We start from the raw sequence: 24,607 nt of genomic DNA on the forward strand, positions 1-24,607 counted from the left end.
TGTTAACAATACTGTCATGGACAGATGCATCTGCAACAGGTAAGGACGAGGTCAAGTAGTTTTTTCCCTCATGTTGTTTTTCTCACCACCTGTCGTAGGCCCAGACTGGCAGTTATATCCTTCAGGACTCGGTCAGTAGTGGTGCTACTGAGCCACTCTTGGTGATTGTCATTGAAGTCCCCCACCCAGAGTACATTCTGTGCCCTTACTACTCTCTGTGCTTCTTCCAAGTGGCGTTCAACATGGAGGAGTACTGATTCATCAGCTGAGGGAGGGCGGTAAGTGGTAATCAGCTGGAGGTTTCCTTGCCCATGCTTGGCCTGAACCCATGAGACTTCATGGGGTCCGGAGTCAATGTTGAGGACTCCCAGGGCCACTCCTTCCCGACTGTATACCACCCCTGGTGGGTCTGTCCTGCCAGTGGGACAGGACATATCAAGGGATGGTGATGGAGGAGTTTGGGACATTGATTCTGTGATTATGACTATGTCAGGCTGTTGCTTGACTAGTCTGTGGGACAGACTCTCCCAATTTTGGCACAGGTCTGTAAGATTTGCAAAATTTCTGCATTTCCCCGAAGGCTGTTATTAATAAACGGGACCCTGCGTGGACATTTTAATTCAAAAAGGGTACCCAAGATGGCGTCTGTGCCTTGTGGCAGAAAGCCTGTGAGATTTTAAAATGGACTCTGCAACGCAGACAGCTTGTGGTTCAAAACCAAAGCTGCAGGCTTCTGTGAAGAGAGACTTTGTATTTTGGAACCAGACAGGAATCTGAATTATGCATTAGACCGAATTGGAGACAAATCTAAATTCACTTTAGGCCTATAGTTAATGCCATCAAGCAGTCTACATATATTATCGGAAACAGATTAACAGAGCCATCGAGGCCGGACAGGCCCTTCAAGGAACTTTCAGGACAATACAAGTCAATTATTGGGCCGGTAGATGCGAATACCGGCCATCTAAAAACAGTTAGTATGGGTTGCTACCATTATTTAAAATAGCCTGCCAAGATTAAAACAAAGAACTAACCTGATTTGGCACGCAGATAAGGGTTTTCGATGAAGGTATAATTGAAGGACCCCGGGTAGCAATTGGTGTGGTCGGTGGTGTGTTCTTTGTTGGTTGGTGTGCTGGTGCTGCTGCACTTCGGTCCCGCGCCCTCGTGGCTGCCGCTCTTTCCTCGTCCCGTGCTTACCCCCTGGCCTTTGCCCGTGCCCTTTCACACTCCATCTGGAACTAGCCCCGGCACCGGGTCGGGCGGACACGGACAATTCAGGCCAGGCGAGGCGGGACGCGACGAGGGGAGGAGGGAAGACCACCGGAGGGAAGGCCACCTGAGGAAGACCAGCTGAAGAAGACCAACTGAGGAGATGAACTGAGGGGAGGCTTCGAATTATCGGGCCTTCAGCCTCAGCCGACCTTCGAATATCTGCACACCAACTCAATCTGGCGGCTGGCGGCGAAGAATCATCCCTGCAAGGTAAAGTACCCAAACAGAGACTAACTTTGGGGTACTCGAACCTGGACAACACCCTTGCAGCACCTGGAGGCCACGTGACGACGGCAGGCTCCAGAGAGCACCAAGAGCGAACCCCGAACCCAACCGCTGTTTTGAGTCTAACAACCCTTTTGATTGGTGAGCATGAAGTTCTGACCCCTCATAGCTTAATCTAGTTAGGTATAGGAGGTGGGATAAGGATAAGGGGATTGTTAAGATAGTTGTTTTCCCTCGATGTGCCGTGTGTTCCCCATTCCCTGTATAATTATAGTTATTCTTCTTCTGTATTTTTGCCTGTAGAAGTGTACACTAGTAATTTTTCCCATAAGATTGTATCAAGTTTTTCCTCTTCAATAAAATCTTGGTTTTTGTTTACATCCAACCACCTGTCTCCTGGAGTCTTCTCTGTACCGCCGCCTTGTACCTAAGTCCGGTGTCTAGAACCCAGGGGCGTGGGAGCGATTCGAACCGCTCACAAAACAGTCAGGGGCATAACTGACTGGGCGCACGTGCCAAACAACACCGCCACCCCCTACAGGTCCCCAGATGTTGCTGAGGATTTTGCAGGGTCGGTCGGGGCCGGGTCGCTGGGGTCGGCTGTTGCCATGTCTGTAATCCGTGCTGGGTGGTCCGTCCAGTTTCAGTTTTATGATTGTGTTTTGGGCAGTTTGTTACAACTGAGTGATTTGCAGCCATTTCAGGGGCAGTTCAGAGTCATCCACATTGTTGTGGGTTTGGAGTCACATATAGGCCAGAACAAGTAAGTACAGCAGATTTCCTTCCCTAAAGGACATTAGTGAACCAGATGGGTTTTTACAACAATCCGATTGTTACCATTACTGATACTTGTAATTATTGCAGATTTATTTAATTAACTGAATTTAAATTCCCCAGCTGCCATGGTGGGATTTGAACTCACATCTCTGAATCATTAGTCCAGAAGTGTTAGTGGATTACTAGCCCAGTGACATTACCACTATGCTACCATTCCCTAGATGTTACAGCAAACACAACTGAAAACATACTATTGCCACTATCTAACCATGAGCACTGCCACAGGAGAAATAAAGAAATTTTATGATTTGTTAATATAAACATATAGGCCTAGAAATTCGGTTGGTAGCGCCAGCGATTAGCGCCTAAAGAGCCCGAGAATTGGGGCGTTACCCAATTTTCGGGCGGGCGCAGTGAATATAGCGTATCCTTTTAGCGCCGGCGCTAACTCTTTGCGCGCGCCCGCGGGCGCAGGCAGATCATGACGTCATTTCAGTCTGCAACGCCTTTTTGGCGCCCCGGACCAGATATTCGGTGGCACCCGCAACCTTTCCACCTGGCGCTATTAGTGACAGTTGGATGGAACGTTCCCAGGCCCTTCTCGGACTCGGGGGGGCGCTATTTAAAGGGGACAGCACTAGTATAAATGCTGCAGCCATTTGGGCTGGCCATTCTGATCGTTGCTGGAGAGAGTTGCTGACCTTCTGTTGGACAGTAATTTTCTCATTGAGCCTTCAGAGGCACTGGCACTGGCAGCTTGAGGGCCCGGCTCCCGAGCTGGTGATGCAGCATCTGAAAGCAGGGATGTGGAAGAGTGGCTTTAGCAAAAGGACAGCTTGGCAGCAAGGGATGCCAGATTGCGGCAAGGCTATGACATGGGTCCACAGTGAGAAAGCATGCTGGTGGGGGGAACAAGTGGAAGGAGATAGTTGTAAAAGGTGAGAACCTTACCATCGCTGTCAACAATGGGGTCGGCAGCTGCAGTGGTTACAGGACCACTCAGACGTCCTCCAAGAATCTGGTGGACTCTCTCCTCGAGATCCGTCAGAGTGACCACTTGTGGAGGTCCTCCACCGGTGCCAAGCTGGTCTTTGCCAATCCTCGCCAGCTAGGACTGCAGGAGAAAGGAGGGGAAGTTATGTTACCTGATGCCCTGAGTGATCATCTCATGCCCCCCATGGTGGAAGAGCCCTTACATGATGCCCTGAGTGATCATCGCATGCCCCCCATGGTGCAAGAACCCTTACATGATGCCTTGAGTCAAAAGTGCATGTGTGTGCCCAGAAAGGGCCATGGGTGCTTGCTGGCAGATGGCCAATGGGGCACAGGCCACCCTGTAGCCATAAAGTCAGGTGCAAATGAAGGGATGCAGAAGTTTGCAGAAACAACACCCACCCTCACGACCCGAGTGAGGTCGTTGAATTTCTTTCTGCATTGGACAGGGCTCCTGGTCACCATGCTGCTGGAGTTGACCCTCTGGCATACATCCCTCCAAGCTCGTCGGTAGTCCTTATGATTCGGCCTCCTGCCATTGTCTGGGTAGAGAACATCTCGCCGGCGCTCCACTGCGGCCACCAATTGCACCAGAGCCTCATTGGTCGAGCGCTCTGCTCTCTGTCTCACCTTCTCCATCTGGTCCAAGATTTTAGCGCCAGAGAAGGGCCTGCGCCGATTCTGAGGCCTGCAAGGCGCAGAATGTGGATGCTGAAGCTGACTGACCCACCCCTTTAAGAGCTGGCCGGCGCCTGGAAGTCTCGTGGTCATCAGTAATTGAGAGCACCTGCGCTGCGCCCGTCCGCTCCGATATTGGGTTGCGCCGGAAGTTTTGCTCCTTAGGAGTCCCGTGTAACGCCTGAATTCGCGCCTCAATCACCTTTAGGGGCGATGCAACCCAATATCGCGCCAGGTGGCGATAAGTTGCGTCTGGCTATAAACTTTGCGCTTTGCCAATTCTAACGCTCCAAGCGGGGCTATACCCAATTTCTAGGCCTGAATCTGTAAATGCATAATATCTTAGCACTCTGCACCAGACATGCCTAATACTGTAACACTTTCTGTGCTCCTTGGCAATTGCTGTGCATAGCCCACCAAGACTATTGTCGAATCCTCAACCAGGTGGAAAAGAATATGCGGAAAGTCGAGAAGGAGGGAGAGATTGTTATACCTGTAGTAAAAGAACACCGAGAGTTGGATCGGACTGGAACCAGGAAAGGCGATAAAGTCATAAAGGTAAGCAGAATGTTTAAATACATCAGAAACTAACACTGGTCTAAAAAAGTGCTCATGATGCCCATTGTATTTCTCATGTAAAAGTTTATTCTGCAGCTCTAATTAAATGTAGTTTTACTAATGATCTGTTCCATTGAACTATATTAGGGAACACCTGAGCAGTTAACAATGCACCTGCTGGAAGTGCACTCAGTGGTGGATCCCACATATATAGAAGATTTTCTTTTAACCTGCAGAACCTTCTTATCAAACCCAATGGAAGTTGGGAAGAAATTGCTGGAGTGGTTTAATGACCCAAGTCTCAGGGACAAGGTTAGCCAAAACTTTTAAGATTGTAATAATTCAGTACTTAACAAGCAATTTATTTTAACCAGTAAACTGTGTGGTGATCTTTCCCCTCACCAGCTGCTAATATGACAAGAATCCAATATGTACCTCTGAGTAACTAAATATAGATGCACATAAATTGGAAAGAAAAAGGTTCATTTGTAATTGTGTTCATTGATAGTATGTCTTCGGCAGGGAAAAAATCTACACCGCTTCTTATTTGACTTGGAATAAATATTCATTTGTCATGACTTTTAGCCTGTATATATATATATATATATGTATATATTATATATATAGATAGATAGATAGATAGCTTTATCACTCCTGTGCAGTATTCGCATTGATCAGTCACTTGGCAGCCATTTTCAGGAATTATGCAACCCTGTTTTTAAATAATGTGCATGTCTCTTGTCATTACTGTAAAAGTTGTAGAGCTATTATTTACTCTGCATTAAAATTTTAAAAAAATAACAAAATAATTTCATCCGTCTACCTTCTGTCCTAAATTAAACCGCAACTTCCTTCATAAGACCCTAACCTCAAACTAAAATATTTCACTAAACTTCTAAAGATAAATTAAGAGTAGGAATAAATGCTTCTGTAATTGAGGCAATCAAGCTTCATTTGCAATAAAAACAGAAAATTCCCGAAATACTCAGCCAGTCAGGCAGCATCTGTGGAGAGAGAAACAGAATTAATGGTTTAGGTCGATGACCTTTTGTCAGAACTGAAAAAAGTTTTCGAGATATAACAGGTTTTAAGCAAGTGTAGAGACAGGGAAAGGGGGGAGGGGAGGAAAGAACAAAAGGGAAGGTCTGTGATCGGGTGGAAGGCAGGAGAGATTCAAAGACAAAAGGGATGATGGTGCAAGGCAAAAGGAGATGGTAACGGGACAAGTAAAAGAACAAAAGATGGGTCTAGAAGAAGAGTAAATGGGAATAAGAAAATCATCAACAGCTGTTGTTGGAAAAAATGGGGGCAGAGGTTATGGTCTGAAATTGTTGAACTCAATGTTGGCTGTAAAGTGCCTCATCGAAAGACGAGGTGCTCCTCCTTGAGCTTACGTTGAGCTTCATTGGAACAGTGTAGGAGGCCGAGGACAGAGAAGTCAGAGTGGGAATGGAGCGGAGAGTTAAAGTGACAGGCGACCGGAAGCTCAGGGTCACGCTTGCGGACTGAACACAGGTGTTCCACAAAGCGGTCATTCAATCTGCGTTTGGTCTCCCCAATGTAGAGGAGACTGCATCATGGGCAGTGAATACAGTCTACTAAATTGCAAGAAGTACAAGTAAATCACTGTTTCACCTGGAAGGAGTGTTTGGGGCCCTGGACAGTGGGAAGAGAGGAAGTAAAAGGGCAGGTGTAGCATCTCCAGCACTTGCATGGGAAGGTGCCGTGGGAAGAGGAGGGGCTTTTGGGGGTGATAGAGGAGTGGATCAGGGTGTGGCGGAGGGAGTTGTCCCTTTTGGAATGCTGAAAGGGGAGGGGAGGGGAAGATGTGTTTGGTGGTGGGATCACGCTGGAGGTGGCGGAAATGGCGGAGAATGATCCGTTGAATGTGGAGGCTGGTGGGGTGGAAGGTGAGGACAAGGGGAACCCTATCATGGTTCTGGGAGGGAGGGGAAGGGGTGAGGGCAGAAGTGCGGGAAATGGAACAGACACGGTCGAGGGCCATGTCAAGCGCGGTGGAGGGGAATCCTCGGTTGAGGGAAAAGGAAGACATATCGGATGCACTTGTGCGGAAGATGGCATTGTCAGAACAGAGGCAACGGAGATGAAGAAACTGGGAGAATGGAATCGAGTCCTTACAGGAAGCAGGGTGGGAATCAGTGGGCTTAGAGTGAATATTGGTTGATAGCCTATCCCCAGAAATGGAGACAGAGAAGTCAAGGAAGGGAAGGGAAGCTTCATTTGCACATTCTTAATTCTCTACATTGAAGTTAAGTCAGCATATGTTGCATACATCAAGCATACAATGCCTTTAATGGTGCAAAATACATTTCTCTGAATACTTTCCAGGTTACACGGGTAGTATTGCTGTGGGTAAACAGTCACTTCAATGATTTTGAAGGCAATCCTGCAATGACCGCATTTCTAGAAGAATTTGAAAACAATTTGGAACAAGAGGTTAGTTATCTCATTTAAGGTAGTTAACACCTGATTATTTTTGAAGCCCCCTCTCTTAAGAAACATTAAACAACTATCATCAGAAGTTGAATTTCAGTTTGTAAATGATATTTTTTTATGTTGTGTAGAAAATGGGTCATCAGCTCAGACTGTTGAAAATCGCTTGTACAGTTAAGGCCAAACAACGGCTAATAACTCTAATGAAGCCATCACAAGAAGCCCCTTTGCCATTTATCCTGTTGGGAGGCACTGAGAAAGGTTTTGGGATTTTCCTAGACAGCGTAGAGCCTGGTAGCAAAGCTACTGAAGCTGGGCTGAAACGTGGTGATCAGGTTTGTCTTGCTTTTTCTTTAAATAATTTTTATGTAAAAAAATAATTTCTGCCAACAAATGTATTAAATGTCTGCACAGAATGTCAGCGGCAAAACTTCACACCTCATTGCTGTTGACTGTTGAATAGTCTCTCAGACCTTGTTGTCTGGAGCTCTGAGCTTTTCTGATGCAGAATTAAATATTCCATTGATGAACCAGAATTACTGGAATATGCATCAGTCTATAAGATAACTGTGACAGCCCATTGATACCCAAGCATAATTTTACCACAAGTTTCTGTGCTCCTGCTAACTGTAAGTATGAGATTTGAAAGACGTCATCCCTTGTTATCATTTTCTCCAGGGATGGTGTGGTGAGCTTGTGAAGGAATAAGCCACAAAACCTATTCAGAAAAATACACCATTCGATGAAAGAATTCTGGCCTTATTAAAACATGACAAACTGGGTTTGGAAATCTAGAAACCTTAACTATGGAAAAGCTGTGATAGCATTCTGGCTATAGAGATAAGACAGTTGTTGACACTGAATCAATAACCTTATTGCAACAGAAGGTTAAAGGGTCCTGACAGTCTGAATCTTTGGAAACAAACAATGGTTCACCCTGTACAAGGTGTTCTAATTTACACTTCGTAAAGAAGCACAAACATCTGCCTTAGTAAAAATGACATCAAATAAAACGCACCTGCTGTTACACCGTTTTTTATGGTAAACTTACAACACCCAGAGAAGAGACATGATTCTGTATTGCTACCAGCTGAGGTGACTAAGAATTGCAGAAGTCAGCAGAAAAATGACTAAAGATAATTAGCTTACATCAGCAGAAAACCTTAAAGGAAATACCACTGGAAAAGGGTATAAATATTGAACTCTCAAATGGGATAGTAGACTCGCTGTAAAGGGGCAAAGTGATTCTCGACTTCAGAGGCAGGCTCTGTAAGTCTACAACTCTTTGTACCTTGGGGATCAAAGGTACTGTATTTGATTTTGGTGGATATCCTGAATAAAACGAAGAACTACAAAGCTGTAGCAAAATTAAGATCTGAGAGTAAGGATCTCTGATAAGATTGTAAACCTTTCTCTTTTTGGAACTGTTAATGTTGCGATTGATTCACCAACTGTAAATTACATGTCGGTTCTTTAATAAATCTATATATTTTTAGAATTGTCTCATATAATACTTCTGTATCAAACTCGTGAACTCAATCTCTGTACACTCTTTGGTGAGGAGTTACAGAACTCTGGGGGAGTTTTCCGGACCCTCATCATATCTGGAACGTTACAGTCTAGCTAAACTTATTAAAAGTGTCCGGATGGTAACATTTTCAGGTTGTTCCTTTAGGGAGAGATAGTCCGGACCTTTAGACCCAATTAAGCGTCTTTAGGATTTGGCAAGCACAAACTTTAGTTGAAAGTGAATATCCGAGGAATATGCCTGATCCGGGGTATGACTAGTAATTATCCCTTCAAGCTGACCATTCACTTATCAATACAGGAAACTTTTTTTATCCGGCACGGACAGGACCGACGTGGTGCCGGTTCATCAAAAATTCCGGATAACCGAAAGCTATAGTAAAAGATACGGAGCTGAGAGCTCCGTATAAAGCAACAAACCCTGTTGCTTCAACAGGTTCAAAACAATGGCCACAAGTTGCAAGCGTCTCTGTAGCTTAGCAACAGCTGCAGCCACACCTTTGCACAGCAACACATGGAGGAAGGCAAGTAATAAAAGTTACCTGAACCTACTCCTGAATTTTGCCGGTTAACCGACATTTCCGGTTATTTAGGTGCCGGTTAATCGAAAGTTTCCTGTATATGTTTCCCTATCAGAAAGGTGTCAGCATCGACTATAGGCTCCTGCGCGCCATGTCAAGTCTTCATTTACTAAAGGTCATTTACAAAAGAATAAATGCCAGGGCAAATGCCCAGGAGGATACAAATGGTTGAAGGTCTGGCAAATGTTGGGACTTTTTGGTTGCTGGCATTGAGAAAGATTGGGAGACCACTGATTTGAAAAAGAAAATCTTTGTTTTATTTATGAAAAGGCCTACTATCTCTTGAGGGTCGATTTTCATCTCGTCAACTTCCTTTGTGCACCAGTTCACAGTGCTATGGCACAGAAAAAGGCTCCGAGATCTGCAATGCTGGGTCTCTGCCCCTTTTGCATGTGGCGTGCATGGCCAGGCAGTGGGTGGTATAATAATGCCTCCCATGTCTTTTTAAAGCCTTCACACTGGGTGCATGGCACTTCCAAATTTTGCTTATATAAATAGACATCCACAGTTCCTAGGGAACTGAATTGCATAGGAAAATAAGTAGAAAGAGCCAGTAAAAGAATTCATTCAGCAGTTTTTAGACCGTTTCTGGCCTGTTTTATTTTCCTTTTTGGCACTTAGCTTGTCATAAGTCTTTGTGCCATTTATTCTATTTTGTTTCCCCCAGTACCATTACTGGTACTAATGGAGGAAAACCACTGAAGTGATGCAAAGAAGGAAAGTCTGCACAAACGATGATCTGTGCTCACCCACCTATGCAGCTACATCCTCCAAGATGCAGCAAAAGATTGGCGCAGCCATTAGTGCCAGTCTGGTGCGACTTCAAACTTACCTCTAACACCTTTCAGGCATGCTGCAATATGAACTTTAAAGGATGCTGCTGTGGAGTGGCACAGTAGGCAATCCTTCCTTCCTACCATCTTATGCAGTGCTATTTCCAATTAGCAGCCATTAAACAGAGAGTTGGGTGTTGGCTGCTCTTTCACTTGCCTGCAGATTCCTGCCTGTGTATGGGGTTTCTTTTCCTTTCAATTTTCCCTGTCATTTCTTAATCTTCTGTTGGTTAAGTCTTGGCAAAAGTCTCTTAATGGGTTGAAATCATTTCAAGATCGGATGGCCTCGATTTTACAATTCTCCTCCTTGTTTCCAAATCCCTCCATGGCCTTGCCACTCCCTATCTCTGTAATCTCTTTCAGCCCCACAACCCTCCGAGAGATCTGTGTTCCTCTAATTCTGGCCTCTTGAGCATCCCCGATTTTAACCACTCAACTATTGGTAGCTGTGCCTTCAGCTGCCTAGGCCCTAAACTCTGGAATTCCCTCCCTAAATCTCTCTGGCTCTCTACCACTCTTTCCTCCTTTAAGATGCTCCTTAAAACCTACTTTTTTGACCAAGCTTTTGGTCATCTGCCCTAATATGCTCTTATATGGCTCGGTGTCCAATTTTGTTTTATAACGCTCCTGTGAAGTGCCTTGGGACGTTTTATTATGTGAAAGGCACTATATAAATACAAGTTGGTATTGAGATATTTTTGAGCCTTTCTAAAGCCTTTCAGAATTTTGTCTCCTTATTGTGACATTTACATAGAAAAAATCTATGCACTTACCTGAGGGCTCCCGAGGTTTGTATAGTTCCGATGCTGGGCCTCTCGAACTCCAAGTGTGTAGGGCCTACGTATCCCAGGGGTGCATGTGGTTCGCAAGTGTCCCTGGGATCACGTGGGCCATGGGGAGACAATCAAAGAAGGGAATCTCCCTTCATACACTTGACAGATAGACCTGTCAAATATATCAATGGAGATCACCCCAAAAACACTTCAAAACATTAAATACATTTTTTTAAAGCACATTTTTAAAATTAATTGAAATTACAATAAATTTAATATTTTAAACAAATAATTAAAGTTTTTTACAGGGCTAAAAATAAATTTCACTTTTTTAAAAGTATTTTTAAATGATAAATCACTGAAATTTAAAAAAAAAATGTTCATCTCTTATCCTGGTAAAACGAGGCCTTACGCCTGCTTTTACCAGGCGTAAGAATTCTAAAGGTTATCTGCGGGCAGAGGGGCTCCAGAAAACGATTTGCCCGCAGAGGCCCTTCTCCAGGGCAGGCGTCCGATCTGTCGAGAGCAGTCTGCATGCCTGAAACAGGCATTTCCGATGTCCCTACGGGTGGGTATACAGCGTGTACCCACCCGTAGGGATCGGAATGTCTGGGCCAATGTTTTTAGAATTATGCTTTTGGGATTTTCTCACTGACCTATAACAGTTCTGAAGGAGAAAATGGAACGCAGGAATGGCAATGTTAGCTTGTATGACAGTCTTTTGAAATTTAATTACACATTTGACGCCAATCAAGAGTAAAGGCTATCTTGTTTTTCAGATACTGGAAGTCAATGGACAAAACTTTAAGAATATTCAGCTACCTAAAGCCTTGGAAATTCTTAGGAACAACACTCATTTGTCTATCACTGTGAAAACAAACTTGTTTGGTACGTTTTTATAAACAGCTATAATTTCATAGATGCAATTTACATGAACAGTTTTTTTTAATATACATTATTTTCACAGTAGCTGCATTTCTTAAGACCAGCAAAGATATATGGTTGACTGAAATAATGATGCAGTGGTGTGAAGTGATATTCTGGGCTATTGCAGATATTGTAAATTAAAGAAGTGTTTATTTCCTGCCTCGTTTCCTGGTCTCTCTGAGGCTCAGTGGATAACCAGTCCCCTTCAGTTGTTGCTCTAGAAGACCCAGTTAAGATTTTTTTGTCCAATCTTCCTTCCCTGTGGTTTAGCCTGTGTTTGGCTGTTGAATCATTTTAATATTTAGCAACTGTTTATAAATCAGTTGTACCCTGATACCAAAGCTTTGTTTAGTAGTGATTGTAGTGCATCCAAAAAGCCTCCGCACAGCCGCACTTCGGTTGCTGTGTTTGCAGTGCATTGATAAGGAACGGCCTCAGGGATTGTTCAGCAATGTCTGGACTGGATGCTGCATTAATGTAGCACATAATCATTCCACTTCTAGGACCAGGATTAAAATCCACGCTGGACTGACGGACTGAGTCGTTACTGCTGAATGTAAGGGGCCTACACAAAATGAATTTAGGCCATCTTGATCCAGTTCCAAGAAGTCTATACCACAGAAAAACCCATCACTCACACCCTGTTGGTTCATCTTTTTGTATTCATTCTCAGGATGTGGGCGTCGCTGGAAAGGCCAGCATTTATTGCCCATCTAATTGTCCTTGAGCCACCTTGAACCGCTGCAGTCCATGTGGTGAAGGTGTTCCCACAGGGCTGTTGAGGAGGGAGTTCCAGGATTTTGATCCAGCGACGATGAAGGAACGATGATATATTTCCAAGTCAGGATGTGACTTGGAGGGGGTGGTGTTCCCATGCGTCTGCTGCCCTTGTCCTTCTAGATGCGAGATGGCACGGGTTTGGGAGCTGCTGTCGAAGAAGCCTTGGCGAGTTGCTGCTGTGCATCTTGTAGATGGTCCACACTGTAGCCTGGTAGTGCTGGTGGTGGGGGGAGTGAATGTTTAACGTGGTGGATGGGGTGCCAATCAAGCAGGCTGCTTTGTCCTGGATGGTGTCGAGCTTCTTGAGTGTTGTTGCCGCTGCACTCACCCAGGCAAGTGGAGAGTATTCCATCAGATTCCTGACTTATGCCTTGTAGGTGGTGGAAAGGCTTTGGGTCGTCACGGGGTGAGTCACTTGCCGCAGAATACCCAGCCTCTGACTCTTATGTTCATTAATAAATAGACATTCTTATTATGAACACAGCGAGCTTTTGCTAGACACTTTTATTGAGCCCATGTGGACTAGGTACAGTATCTGTAGAGGCTTCCATCTTGACTGTTGCCTTGTGGGTAGCCTAGTGCCTCATGGGTAATGTAGTCTTAATATATATACAGCTGGGTAGTGTAGTCTTAAACATACAGCTATATACAGCTCTACACAGCTCTATGGCGCCACCTAGTGTCCACTATAGGATGACATGTTATTGATCATTACACTGACCTGCTCCTGTAGCCTCAGTATGTGGATGGTCCAGTTAAGTTTCTTTTCAAGGGGGATCCCCAAGTTGTTGATGGTGGGGGTAATGCCATTGAATGTCACAGGGTAGTGGTTAGACCATCTCTTATTGGAGATGGTCATTGCCTGGCACTTGTGTGGCATGAATGTTACTTGCCACTTATCAGCCCAAGCCTGGATATTGTCCAGGTATTGCTGGATGTGGCCACGGATTGCTTCATTATCTGAGGAATTTCACTCATTATAGAAGGATAATGCATAAGAAGTTGTTGAATGCAGTGAGTGAGACCACCTGATTCATACTCCGTTTTCCATTCAATTATTATATTGTGCTTTGCACCAGAGCACGTGTAATAAATTGAGCTTCAAGTCTTTTCAGCTTCAATGTCAATGATGTGCATTGCACCTGTCAGCTATTGATTGTACTGGCCATATAAATTCTATGGTTCTTGTATGAGTTCCGAATATAGCATTGTACAGATTTTCCCCCCTGAAATCTGTGTTGTAGCAGAAACCTCTTTGGTTATAAAATCAAAAAAATCATCAGTGATCAGAAAACTTCTTTGGTTAATTCAATGTTATGCCTTTTACACAGTATTTAAAGAACTTCTGTCCAGACTTGCAGAAGAGAAGAGAAATGGTTCTCCACACTTCCCTAAAATTGGTGACAAGAAAGGCAGCCATTATTCCATTCCACATCTTGCTGAACAGGTGATTGGGTTTGATAAAACAAATAAGAAGGCAAAGGCAAACACAGTGGCAGGACGGAACAAATTGAAGAAAAAACTGGACAAGACTCAAATCCGCATTCTTCCGCAAAAACCTTACAAGTAAGTGGATGCTTTTTGCTGTGAATTTCAGTGAAAATGACTGATTCATAAATGTTTTCATAAGCACTGTGTAATTTTCAATAAGTTGAGGCTACATAATGGCAACCGTAAAATACTCTGACTGTTCCACAAGTTAGCAAGACCTGATAATTGATAATTCATGAATGACTAAGGTCTTTCTCTGGTGAAATAAATAGGTTATTAGTAAGGTTGAGATGGTCCAGTGGAATTATTTCCAAATATTGATCTTTCAGCAATATATCAAGGAGTTAATAGAATCATGGAATTTGCAGCACAGAAAGTGACAATTAGACCAATCATGCTAGCTTTTCACTGCAGCTGTCTGTCGATTTCACTGCCCTTTCCCCATATTCTTTTATATTTTCAAAACTTATTCAATTTGCTTTTAAATGACCTTATTGACTCTGCCATAATAGTCACTTGGGGTAAATTATTCCACGTTGTAATAACCCGCTATGTGGCAAAAATGTCTTCTAACTTCCTCCTCTATTGAAATAATCCTATCCTTTCCTTGGCTCTAATATACTTCCTGTAGTGGGGTGTCCAAAACTGCACGCAATGTTCCAACTGTGGGCCTAACCAATCTCTTGTACAAATTTTACATCAGATAATCAGCAAATTCTGTATAAAGCTCAATATCCCTTTTGTCTTTTTATCGCCAGTTTCCCCATCGTTGGAGCTCTGTATATCTGCACTCCTCGATCTCTCTGTTCCTTCACTCTGTAAGAGGCTCACTGTTGGGGTATACTTGCTTTCACTTTTATTTCATAGAAATCATAGAAAGTTGCAGCATGGAAGGAGGCCATTTCGGCCCATCGTGTCCGTACTGGCCAACAAAGAGCTATCTAGCCTAACCACACTTCCCAGCTCTTGGTCTATAGCCCTGCAGGTTACAGCATCCCAAGTGCACATCCAAGTATTTTTAAATATGGTTAGGGTTTCTGCCTCTACCAACCTTTCAGGCAGTGAGTTCCAGACCCCCAAAGCCCTCTGGGTGAAGAAATTTCCCCTTCACCCCCCTCTAAACTTTCCACCAATTACTTTAAATCTGTGCCCCCTGGTTTTTGACCCCTCTGTTAAGGGAAATAGGTCCTTTCTATCCACTTTATCTAGGCCCCTCATAATTTTATACACCTCAATAAGGTCTCCCCTCAGCCTCCTCTGTTCCAAGGGAAACACACCCAGCCTATCCAGTCTTTCCTCATAGCTAGATTCTCTACTCCCGGCAACATCCTTGTAAATCTCCTTTGTACCTTCTCTAGTGCAATCACATCTTTCCTGTAATGTGGTGACCAGAACTGCACGCCGTACTCTAGCTGAGGCCTAACTAGTGTTTTATACAGTTGAAGCATAAACCCCTGCTCTTGTATTCTATGTCACAGCTAATAAAGGCAAACATTCCGCATGCCTTCTTAACCACCTTATCTACCTGGTCTGCTACCTTCAGCGATCTGTGGACATGCACTCCAAGGTCCCTTTGTTCCTCTACACTACTCAGTGTCCTACCATTTAAATGTGTATTCCCTTTCCTTGTTAGCCCTCCCCAAATGCATTACCTCACACTTCTCCGGATTGAATTCCATTTGCCACTGTTCTGCCCACCTGACCAATTTATTGATATCTTCCTGCAGTCTACAGCTTCCTTCTTCAGTATCAACCACACAGCCGATTTTAGTATCATCTGCAAACTTATTAATCATACCCCCTATATTCAAGTCTAGATCATTGACATATACCACAAAAAGCAAGGGATCTAGTACTGAGCCCTGTGGAACCCCACTGGAAACAGCCTTATAGTCACTAAAACACCCATCAGCCATTACCCTCTGCTTCCTGACTCTGAGCCAGTTTTGAATCCAACTTGACACTTTGCCCTGGATCCCATGGGCTTTTAACTTCGTGACCAGTCTGCCATGTGGAACCTTATCAAAAGCCTTGCTAAAGTCCATATACACTACATCAAATGCACTACCCTCATCTACCCTCCTTGTTACCGCCTCAAAAAATTCAATCAAATTTGTCAGACACGACCTTCCCTTAACAAATCCGTGCTGACTATCCTTGATTAATCTGTGTCTTTCTAAATGAAGATTTATCCTTTTAGCAACCTTTTATGTGGCACCTTATCAAGTGCCTTTTGGAAATCCAAATGTACTACAACCACTGGTTCCCCTTTATCTACCTTGTTAGTTACATTCTCAAAAAAATTTGTTGAACACAATTTCCCTTTCATAAATCCGTGTTGACTCTGCCTAATCATATTATGATTTTCTAAATGCCTTGTTACTACTTCCTTAATAATGGATTCCAGCATTTTCCTGACGACTGATGTCAGGCTAACTGGCCTGTAGTTCCCTGTTTTCTCTCTTCCTCCTTTCTTGAATAGCAGGGTTATATTTGCTACCTTCCAATCTGCTGGGACTGTTCTAGAATCAAGGGAATTTTGGAAGATCACAACCAATGCATCCACTATTTCTGCAGCTACCTCTTTAGAACCCTAGGATGTAGGCCATCTGGTCCAGGGGATTTGTCGGCTTTTAGTCCCATTAGTTTCTCAAGTACTTTTCCCCAACAGATATTAGTTTAAGTTCCTCATTCCCATTAGCCCCTTGGTTCCCCACTATTTTTGGTATGCTTTTTGTGTCTTCTACTCTGAAGACAGATACGAAATATTTGTTTAAATTCTCTGCCATTTCTTTATTCTCCATTATAATTTCATCGGTCTCAGTGTCTGAGGGACTAACATTTACTTTTGATACTCTCTTCCTTTTTACATACTTGTAGAAGCTGTTACAATCTGCTTTTATATTTCTTGCTAGTTTACTCTCATAATCTATTTTCTCCCTTTTAATCAATTTTTTGGTCATCCTTTGTTGGTTTCTAAAGCTCTCCCAATCCTCAGGCTTACTACTATTCTTCGCAATATTATAAGCCTCTTCTTATAATCTAATACTATCCTTAACTTCTTCAGTTAGCCACAGATGAAGTACTTTTCCCGTGGAGTTTTTACTTCTCAATGGAATGTATTTTCATTGAGAATGTTGATGTTTAAATGTTTTCCACTGCTTATCTACCTTCATACCTTTTGATCTAATTTTCCAATCTATCTTAGCCAACTCGCCCCTCATACCTATGTAATTGGCTTTATTTAAGTTTAAGACTCTCGTTTCGGACTGAAGTATTTCACTCTCAAACTCAATGTGAAATTCTATGATATTATGATTACTCTTCCCCAGAGGATCCTTTACTTTGAGATTACCAAATAACCCTGTCTCATATGTAGTGTTTCTGTCAGCCAGCTTTTAAGTCCTCCACTCAATGCATAATTTTTGATGGTTATACATCACTTGTAACTGCTGTTTTAATTTCATATTTAAAATATCCTTAACCCTTACAGGATAAGTTATTTTTAGCGCAAAGTGTACTCCAAAATTTTTGATAGTGCATCAAAAAAAGTGTGAAAAATCAAATTTTTCCAGAGGTGGCACGCCCCTAGATTCCCTGCAGAAAATAAATCTTACACCTTCAGCACTTGCAAATGCTTTCCGCAATGTCCAATTTCACCACTGTTGCAAAATACATTTCCATGGAATTATATTTTTTCTGTGCACTAGAAGTGATGAAACTTTTCATCTGCAGCTTAAGTTACAAAAAGCAAGTGTCCCATTGCAATTTCAGTACAATTACTTGTTTTCAGACTTGATTCCCTATAATCAGGGGCTGTTCTTGAATTGTCAGCTTTTCCGAGACAACATCATTTTTTTTGAAACTGATGGCCAGCTTTTGCTGGTTTTCTAGGTTGGCAGAAGTGCAAAGATATCTAATGAGAGGAAAGAAAAATAAATTAATTTGTATGATTCACAACCTCATCACCCATTCCCAGCTAGACTCATACAGCAATTGGTAGGGCCCATGAAGATGAATTTGGTGATTGTTAGAATATCTTAAAATAGTCGAAGTATCCCAGCAAGCTTTGGTTAGCATTTTTAGCTCTCTAGCTAATGTATGACCAAAGACCGTTTGGAAAGTAGACAGAATAATAAACACCCAGGTCAAGAAATGGCCAAGACACCATATACCACAGTAAAGGATAAAGATTGGCCTACATACTTAAAAGTACAATAAACAAAACTTGTGGAACAGAATTGGAGGCCGAAAAGATTAGAAGTGGGGTAAACACCTAAATATGCGGCCTCTGCAAACGTGCACCTACATATTATGTTGTACGTAGGCACAGCCCAAGGTATCCGATAGTATAAGAACAGAACCTTTCTCCCTCCGACCTGCTCCTCCCACCCTCCACGAGCAGAGCATTATCGGGGTGGTCAGGAGCCTGGAGGGCTGGAGCTGGTCGCTTGAGGCCTTAGGAACCAAAATCTGTTGTTCTCTTGGGGTTCGGAGCACTCTCAGGGTCAGTCGGAAGCCACAGCAATGCAGGCAGCCTAGAGAGCCAAACGTGATTACTCCAGGCCTGGGAACCAGTTTATATTATTTGCATGTCACCTTGTCCATTTAATATAATATTGTAGAACAGTTATATAAAACCTAATACTCTTATTAGTCAATGCAAATAAAGCTTGTTGATTATAAAACTACTCGGGCTAAAAGCTGAGCAGAGTTATTGTCGCTGGACTAACAACCCTTTATTACGACAGTTACTACGGGAAAATCCGCTAACAGTGATCCATTTATATTTTCATGGTGGGTGGCACAATATACCATGAAGGAGAGAAAATGAACATTTTCAAATGGGTAAGGCTGCAGCATTTGGTACCATACTAAAGTACTTTGGTGCCATGCTAATACAAAACAAAACTAAGATATATACAAATAATGATGCAGTTTAAAATTTCATAATAGAAATAATTAAATTGCATTTCCTACACCTATAAGCAGAGGTGTTAAATATAACAAATGTTCATAGTATCATCACTAAACTGCTCACAAATTTTCATATAATTCACACTTAAAATGTAACATTTACACTCAACATATTAATTGAATCAGGTGTCATTATTTTGTAAAGGTGACACCCTTGTAAAACTGTATTGGCCTCTGTGTCATTTGAGAACAGTGAGATCACTACTAGAATAGTCCAAGCATTTTCAATGGGAATTTTTGAAAATTTATGCTAACAGGTTGAAAGCAAAGGCAAGTCCCTACATACAGAGACAAGAGGACAAAACATTGTCCTTTAAGCTTATGAAGCTAATCTTGTGAATAATTTGGCTGCTTATATAATAATCACACTAATTAAGAGATTTCAGCACTGAGAAAAGCTGAGCTCACCTAGCAATTATTAGGTTATTATGCTATGGAGATGTTCACATAAAATTCCCTCAAAATACAATCGATCATAGATCCTTTTTCTTAAGTACCATTTACTCATCCTTAATTCCAGGGTGAACAAAAAGCAGATTATTTATGGAAGCACTATGCACAAGTTGCTACTGAACACAATTCTTTATGAATGAAGGAGAACACAACTCATAATGAATTGTACAGGTCTTTGTCACAAGAACAAATATGCAGTATTACATTTATACAATGTGTATGTGACCTTCATTTCAATTTTAAATTTATCTTTTAAAGTCTTGGTCCAGTATTTATTTATTTTTTCTCTTGCATAGTACACATCACCACAAAGCAGTGTTCTCAGATACACTATATAAGCATATGATGGTCACTATATGGCGAGGGTGCTTTGCTTCTGAAAGCGACACCACAAAAAAGCTTATTAGATTGGCACAGCTGCGCTTACAGCTAATGTTAGTTGCCATTGAGCTTTAACATTGAGCTTCACTCCTTTCTTAAATATATGGTGGCCTGAGGTGAAGTAGCTCCATGTGAGGTTGTTATCTCATGTCACAGAGTCATAACGGCACATCGAGTCCGTGCCGGCTCTCTGTAGAGCAATCCAGTCAGTCCCATTCCCCCGCTCTATCCCCATAGCCCTGCAAGTTTATTTCCCTCAAGTGCCTATCCAGTCTCCCCTTGAAAACATTGAGGGCTAAAAATTCAGTTGGGCGCCGTTTGGGGCGCCAAGCTCGCCTGGGCGCCGGAATTACCGCTGCGAGCGGAGCCACTTGCGCCATCCCGATATTCAGTTTCTGCGCCCCAAACGGAAGCGGGCCGCTACTTGAGGCTCCCCGCGCCCCACTTGGGGCGCTCACCCTGAATATCGGCGCGCTAAGGGCTGCAGCGCCACACGCTGCGGCACGGCACGCTGCGGTACTGCAGGCCTTCCTCCCACTGTTAAGGGGGAGGTGCCTGCAACAGCGCGATCCCTGATCGCGAGTGCCGGCAAATGAGCCTGGCACCAAGGAGAAGTGCTGGGCTCTCGGGAAACAGCCGGCAATGCCGCGGGGGTGGGGGGGGGGTTTAGGAGGCCGGGGACGGAGGTGCTGGCAGGCGGACGCCGAAAAAGCGGCCGCCCCGCACCTCCACCTTAAGTAGCGCCACTACCGCCACAGGTAGGCCCTGTGAACCGGTCGCGATTTGCGACCGGCGTTAAAGAGGCGGGCGCGACCAAATATGGTCATCGGGGCGGGAGCGGGGTGCTGCGCACACCAATGACGTCATCGGTGGCGGCGCAGCGCTACAGGCTAACGCCGCCATTAGCGCCCCGCTAAATATCGCGGGAGGTGTGGCCAGTGGCGCTAAAGCCACTGAGTGCCCTCTTTGGGCGCAAACTGGTGACGCAGCCCACTGAATTTCTAGGCCTGAGTGTCTCCGCTTCCACTACTTCCGTCGGCAGTGAGTTCCAGATCCTCACCACTCGCTACGTAAAAAAGTTTTCCCTCACGTCCCTCCTGTATCTCTTGCCCAAAACCTTAAATCTGTGTCCCCTAGTCCTTGTAACATCAACTAGTGGGAACAGCCTTTCCCCGTCTAGCCTATCCAAACCCATCATAATCTTGTACACCTCTATCAAATCATCCCTCAATCTCTAATGAAAAAAAATCCAGCTTCTCCAACCTGTCATTGTAGCTAAGATCCCCCATGCCCGGAACCATTCTGGTAAATCTCCTCTTCACCCTCTCAAGGGCCTTCACATCCTTCCTAAAGGGTGATGACCAGAACTGGATGCAACACTCCAGTTGTGGCCTAACCAGCGCTTTATAAAGGTTCAGCATAACTTCTCTACTTTTGTACTCATTACCTCAATTTATGAAGCCCATATGCTTTGCAAACCACTCTCTCAATATGTCCTGCCACCTTCAGGGTCCTATGCACATTAACTCGCAGGTCCCTCTGTCCCTGCACACTCTTTAAAACTGTGCCATTAAGTGTATATAGCCTCTCCCTGTTCCTTCTGCCAAAATGCATCACCTCACACTTCTCTGTATTCAATTCCATCTGCCACTTGTCTGCCCATTCTGCTAGCCTTTCTATGTCCTGTTGCAGTCGATTGGTATCATCCTCACTGTTTGCCACCCCCCCAATTTTGGTGTCATCGGCAAATGTAGAAATTCTACTCTGTATTCCAATATCCATGTAATTTATATATATCAAAAAAAGCAGTGGCCGCAGCACTGACCCTTTGGGAACACCACTGTCTACCATCCTCCTGTCTGGAAAACAGCCATTTACCACAACTTGCTGTTTTCTGTCCTTAAGCCAATTCCTTATTCAAGCTGCCACTGACCCACCTATTCAATGAGCCTCAATTTTGTTAACCAGCCTTCTATGTGATACCTTGTCAAATGCCTTCCTAAAATCCATGTGGACAACATCCATTGCATTCCCTTCATCAATCCTACCTGTTACTTCATCAAAAAATTTAATTTGATTAGTCAAACATGATCTGCCTTTTACATATCCATGTTGGCTCTCCTTAATTAGCTGAAACCTATCCAAGTGCCCATTATCTTTTCCTTGATTATTGTTTCTAAAACTTTACTCACCACTGATATTAAATTGACTGGCCTGTAGTTACTAGGATTGTCCTTACACCCTTTCTTGAACAATGGTGTCACATTTGCCACTTTCCAATCCTCAGGCACTTCACCCGCATCTAGGGAAGATTTTAACAGGGCTAAAAATAAATTTACCTTTCTTTAAAGTATTTTAAAATGATAAATCTCTGGAAACATTTTTTTACTTTTACTTTCTTCACCTCTTACCTTGTTAAAAGCAGGCCTTGCGCCTGCTTTTCCAGGCGCAGCTGTTTCAGACTTACCTGGACTGAAGCACTGCTGAAAAAAACGGAAGTTGCAGCTGTACGCGCTGCCTATCCGGTGCAGGCGTTTGACCTGTGAAGACCTTTCTCCTTTGAACGGAAGTTCCAGTTTCCAGCGCATGAGCAGTGCATGCGTAAAACTGGCACTTCCGTTGGCCCTACGGGTGAGTACACATTGCGTACACACCCGTAGGGAACGGAATTTCAGGACCAATCATTGTGTTTCCTTTGAAGTTCTACATTGATTTGCTTTGGAAAATGTTTCTAACTCTCGTATTTCTTCCAAGTTCAAAATGAATGAAAAATATTTTTAAATGAATGCAGTAGAACTTCAGGGTTTGCCTGTATATTTTGCTTTCTTTATTTTCTCAATTTTCTCCTCCATCTCCCTTCCTTCTTTGAAAGTGTCATCGGTCCTCACATTGGCTATTCTTCTTGTGTCAGCCTAAAGAGTGTGACAGGTGGTTTATTAGCCGGAACATCATTGTTCTTATCCGGTGTCCACACATCTGCCCATTTCAGCAAGGGTCACTGAAGAGGTCTTGACAGTGGAAAGTCTAGCTGATTGTTTTTCATCTTGCTAGTCTAGGAACACAGAAGCCAGTTGTCACATTTTTCTGGGAAAACTGCATAAATCTAGGAATTAAAACAATACAACTTAACTGTAGACACAAAGGGAGAGATAGACACTGGGACTTAAACAAAGTTGCCATATGTGCTTTAGATTAGAGATTGTGGATGTATCAATGCAGGAAAAACGAATGAATGTGCTGCTACTAATGACTTTGCAAGTATGAATTAAAAGTTGCTGACAGTTTAAAAGAAGTAGAATCAGATATACCTGCCATAAAAAATTTAAACAAACCTCTGGTTCATTTCTAGAGGAATAGAATTCAAAAGTAGGAAAGTTATGTTAAACTTATGTAGAACCTTGGTCAGATCACAATTAGAGTACTGTGCTCAGTTCTGGTCTCCATTTACCAAAAGGGTATAGAGGCACTGAGGAAGGTTCAATAATGATTTCCAAGGATGATACAAGAACTGAGAGGTTATAACTATCAGCAAAGACTGAACCGTCTTGGGACTCTTTTCTCTAGAGAAGGCTGAGAGGTGACCTGATGGGTTTGATTGGGTAGATGTAGAGAAGACGTTTCCACTTGTGGGGGAGTCCAAAACTAGGGGCCAGAAATATAAGATACAGGTACAACACCGGTAATCCGGCACCCAACGGTCCGGCACCTTCAGTGGTCCGGCACGAGGAAGGTCCTGCTGTCACATTACCTCCCTGGGATGGGTCCGGCTCGGGTCCCGGGACCGCCGCCGGGTCAGGATCAGCGCCTGGACTGCGCAGCATCACCGACGGCTCGGCGGAGCGATGGAGCCCAAGCCCGAGCAGCCCGTGGGCGGCGGGGTCGGCGGCGGCACAGGAAGGGCAGCAGTAGGAAGAGGAGGAGCAGGTGGTGGCGGTGTTTGTGGTGACTTTCGACACCTTCAGTGGTTCGGAATTTTCAGTGGTCCGGCACCGGCCTGGTCCCGAGGGTGCCGGATTACCGGTGTTGTACCTGTAATCATCTAAACTTTTGTAAGAAGTCACACAACACCAGGTTATAGTCCAACAGCTTTATTTGAAATCACAAGCTTTCGGAGCGCTGCTCCTTCGTCAGGTGAAGTGGAGAAATGCATAAAGACACAGCTTATATAGTCAGAGAATAATGTCAGATGTTTACAGGTAATCTTTCTGTAAACCTGGTGTTGTGTGACTTCTTACATTTGTCCACCCCAGTCCAACTCCGGCATCTCCACACCACATCTAAACTTTGTTATTCAGAGGTGATTAGAATGTGGAACTTGCTACCACATGGAGTAGTTGAGCGAATAACATTGATGAATTTAAGGGGAAGCTAGATCAGTACATGAGGAAGAAAGGAATAGAAGGATATGTTGATAGGGTGAGATGAAGTAAGGTGAGAGGAAGCTCGTGTGGAGCATAAACACCGGCTTGGACCTGTTGTGCCAAATGGCCTGTTTCTGTGCTGTAAATACTATGTGATATGCTTTATTTACATTAGATTTGTGGTTTAAGATTTGCAACATTGATCCATTATTTACTTGTGTTTCTATTGCTTCTTACAGTGATATTGGTATTGGTCAGTCCCAGGATGACCGCATAGTAGGGCTGAAGCAGTCGAGAAATATAGCACCTGCACTGCCTGTAAGCAGCACCTCATCGTCCAGTAATTCTAATCTGCTGCAGTCTCATAATTGCATTCTTGATTTTAACACCACACCAGGTGAGTGTTAGTTTAACTCCAAAATGAGATTACTGCTTGTTGTATCAGTTGGACAGATGTTCCATATGCATTCTCTTATGTTATGAGGGGGAAGAAACCTCGTTCTCACTAAATTTATTCTATGTGGTACATAGAAAGTTATTTCAAATCAATGTTTGTGAATTTG

At 43.6% G+C, this 24,607-nt stretch overlaps 1 protein-coding gene and 1 pseudogene across 1 annotated transcript in view; one reads left to right on the forward strand and one right to left on the reverse strand.

The window, feature by feature from the left end:
• Nucleotides 1-24,607, reverse strand: part of LOC147109791 (histone-lysine N-methyltransferase PRDM9-like) — a 502,134-nt pseudogene that overhangs the window by 81,024 nt on the left and 396,503 nt on the right.
• Nucleotides 1-24,607, forward strand: part of LOC147109792 (rap guanine nucleotide exchange factor 2-like) — a 112,469-nt gene that overhangs the window by 10,401 nt on the left and 77,461 nt on the right. The window contains 7 exon segments of the mRNA XM_086003888.1: nt 4,361-4,506; nt 4,654-4,818; nt 6,856-6,963; nt 7,092-7,295; nt 11,454-11,562; nt 13,713-13,947; nt 24,284-24,441. Coding sequence (XP_085860014.1) covers nt 4,361-4,506; nt 4,654-4,818; nt 6,856-6,963; nt 7,092-7,295; nt 11,454-11,562; nt 13,713-13,947; nt 24,284-24,441 — 1,125 coding nt within the window.

Source organism: Somniosus microcephalus, chromosome 12, assembly GCF_052327205.1.
Source record: "Somniosus microcephalus isolate GS21.2 chromosome 12, FLI_Smic_1.0, whole genome shotgun sequence".
In the NCBI taxonomy this organism is placed as follows: domain Eukaryota; kingdom Metazoa; phylum Chordata; class Chondrichthyes; order Squaliformes; family Somniosidae; genus Somniosus; species Somniosus microcephalus.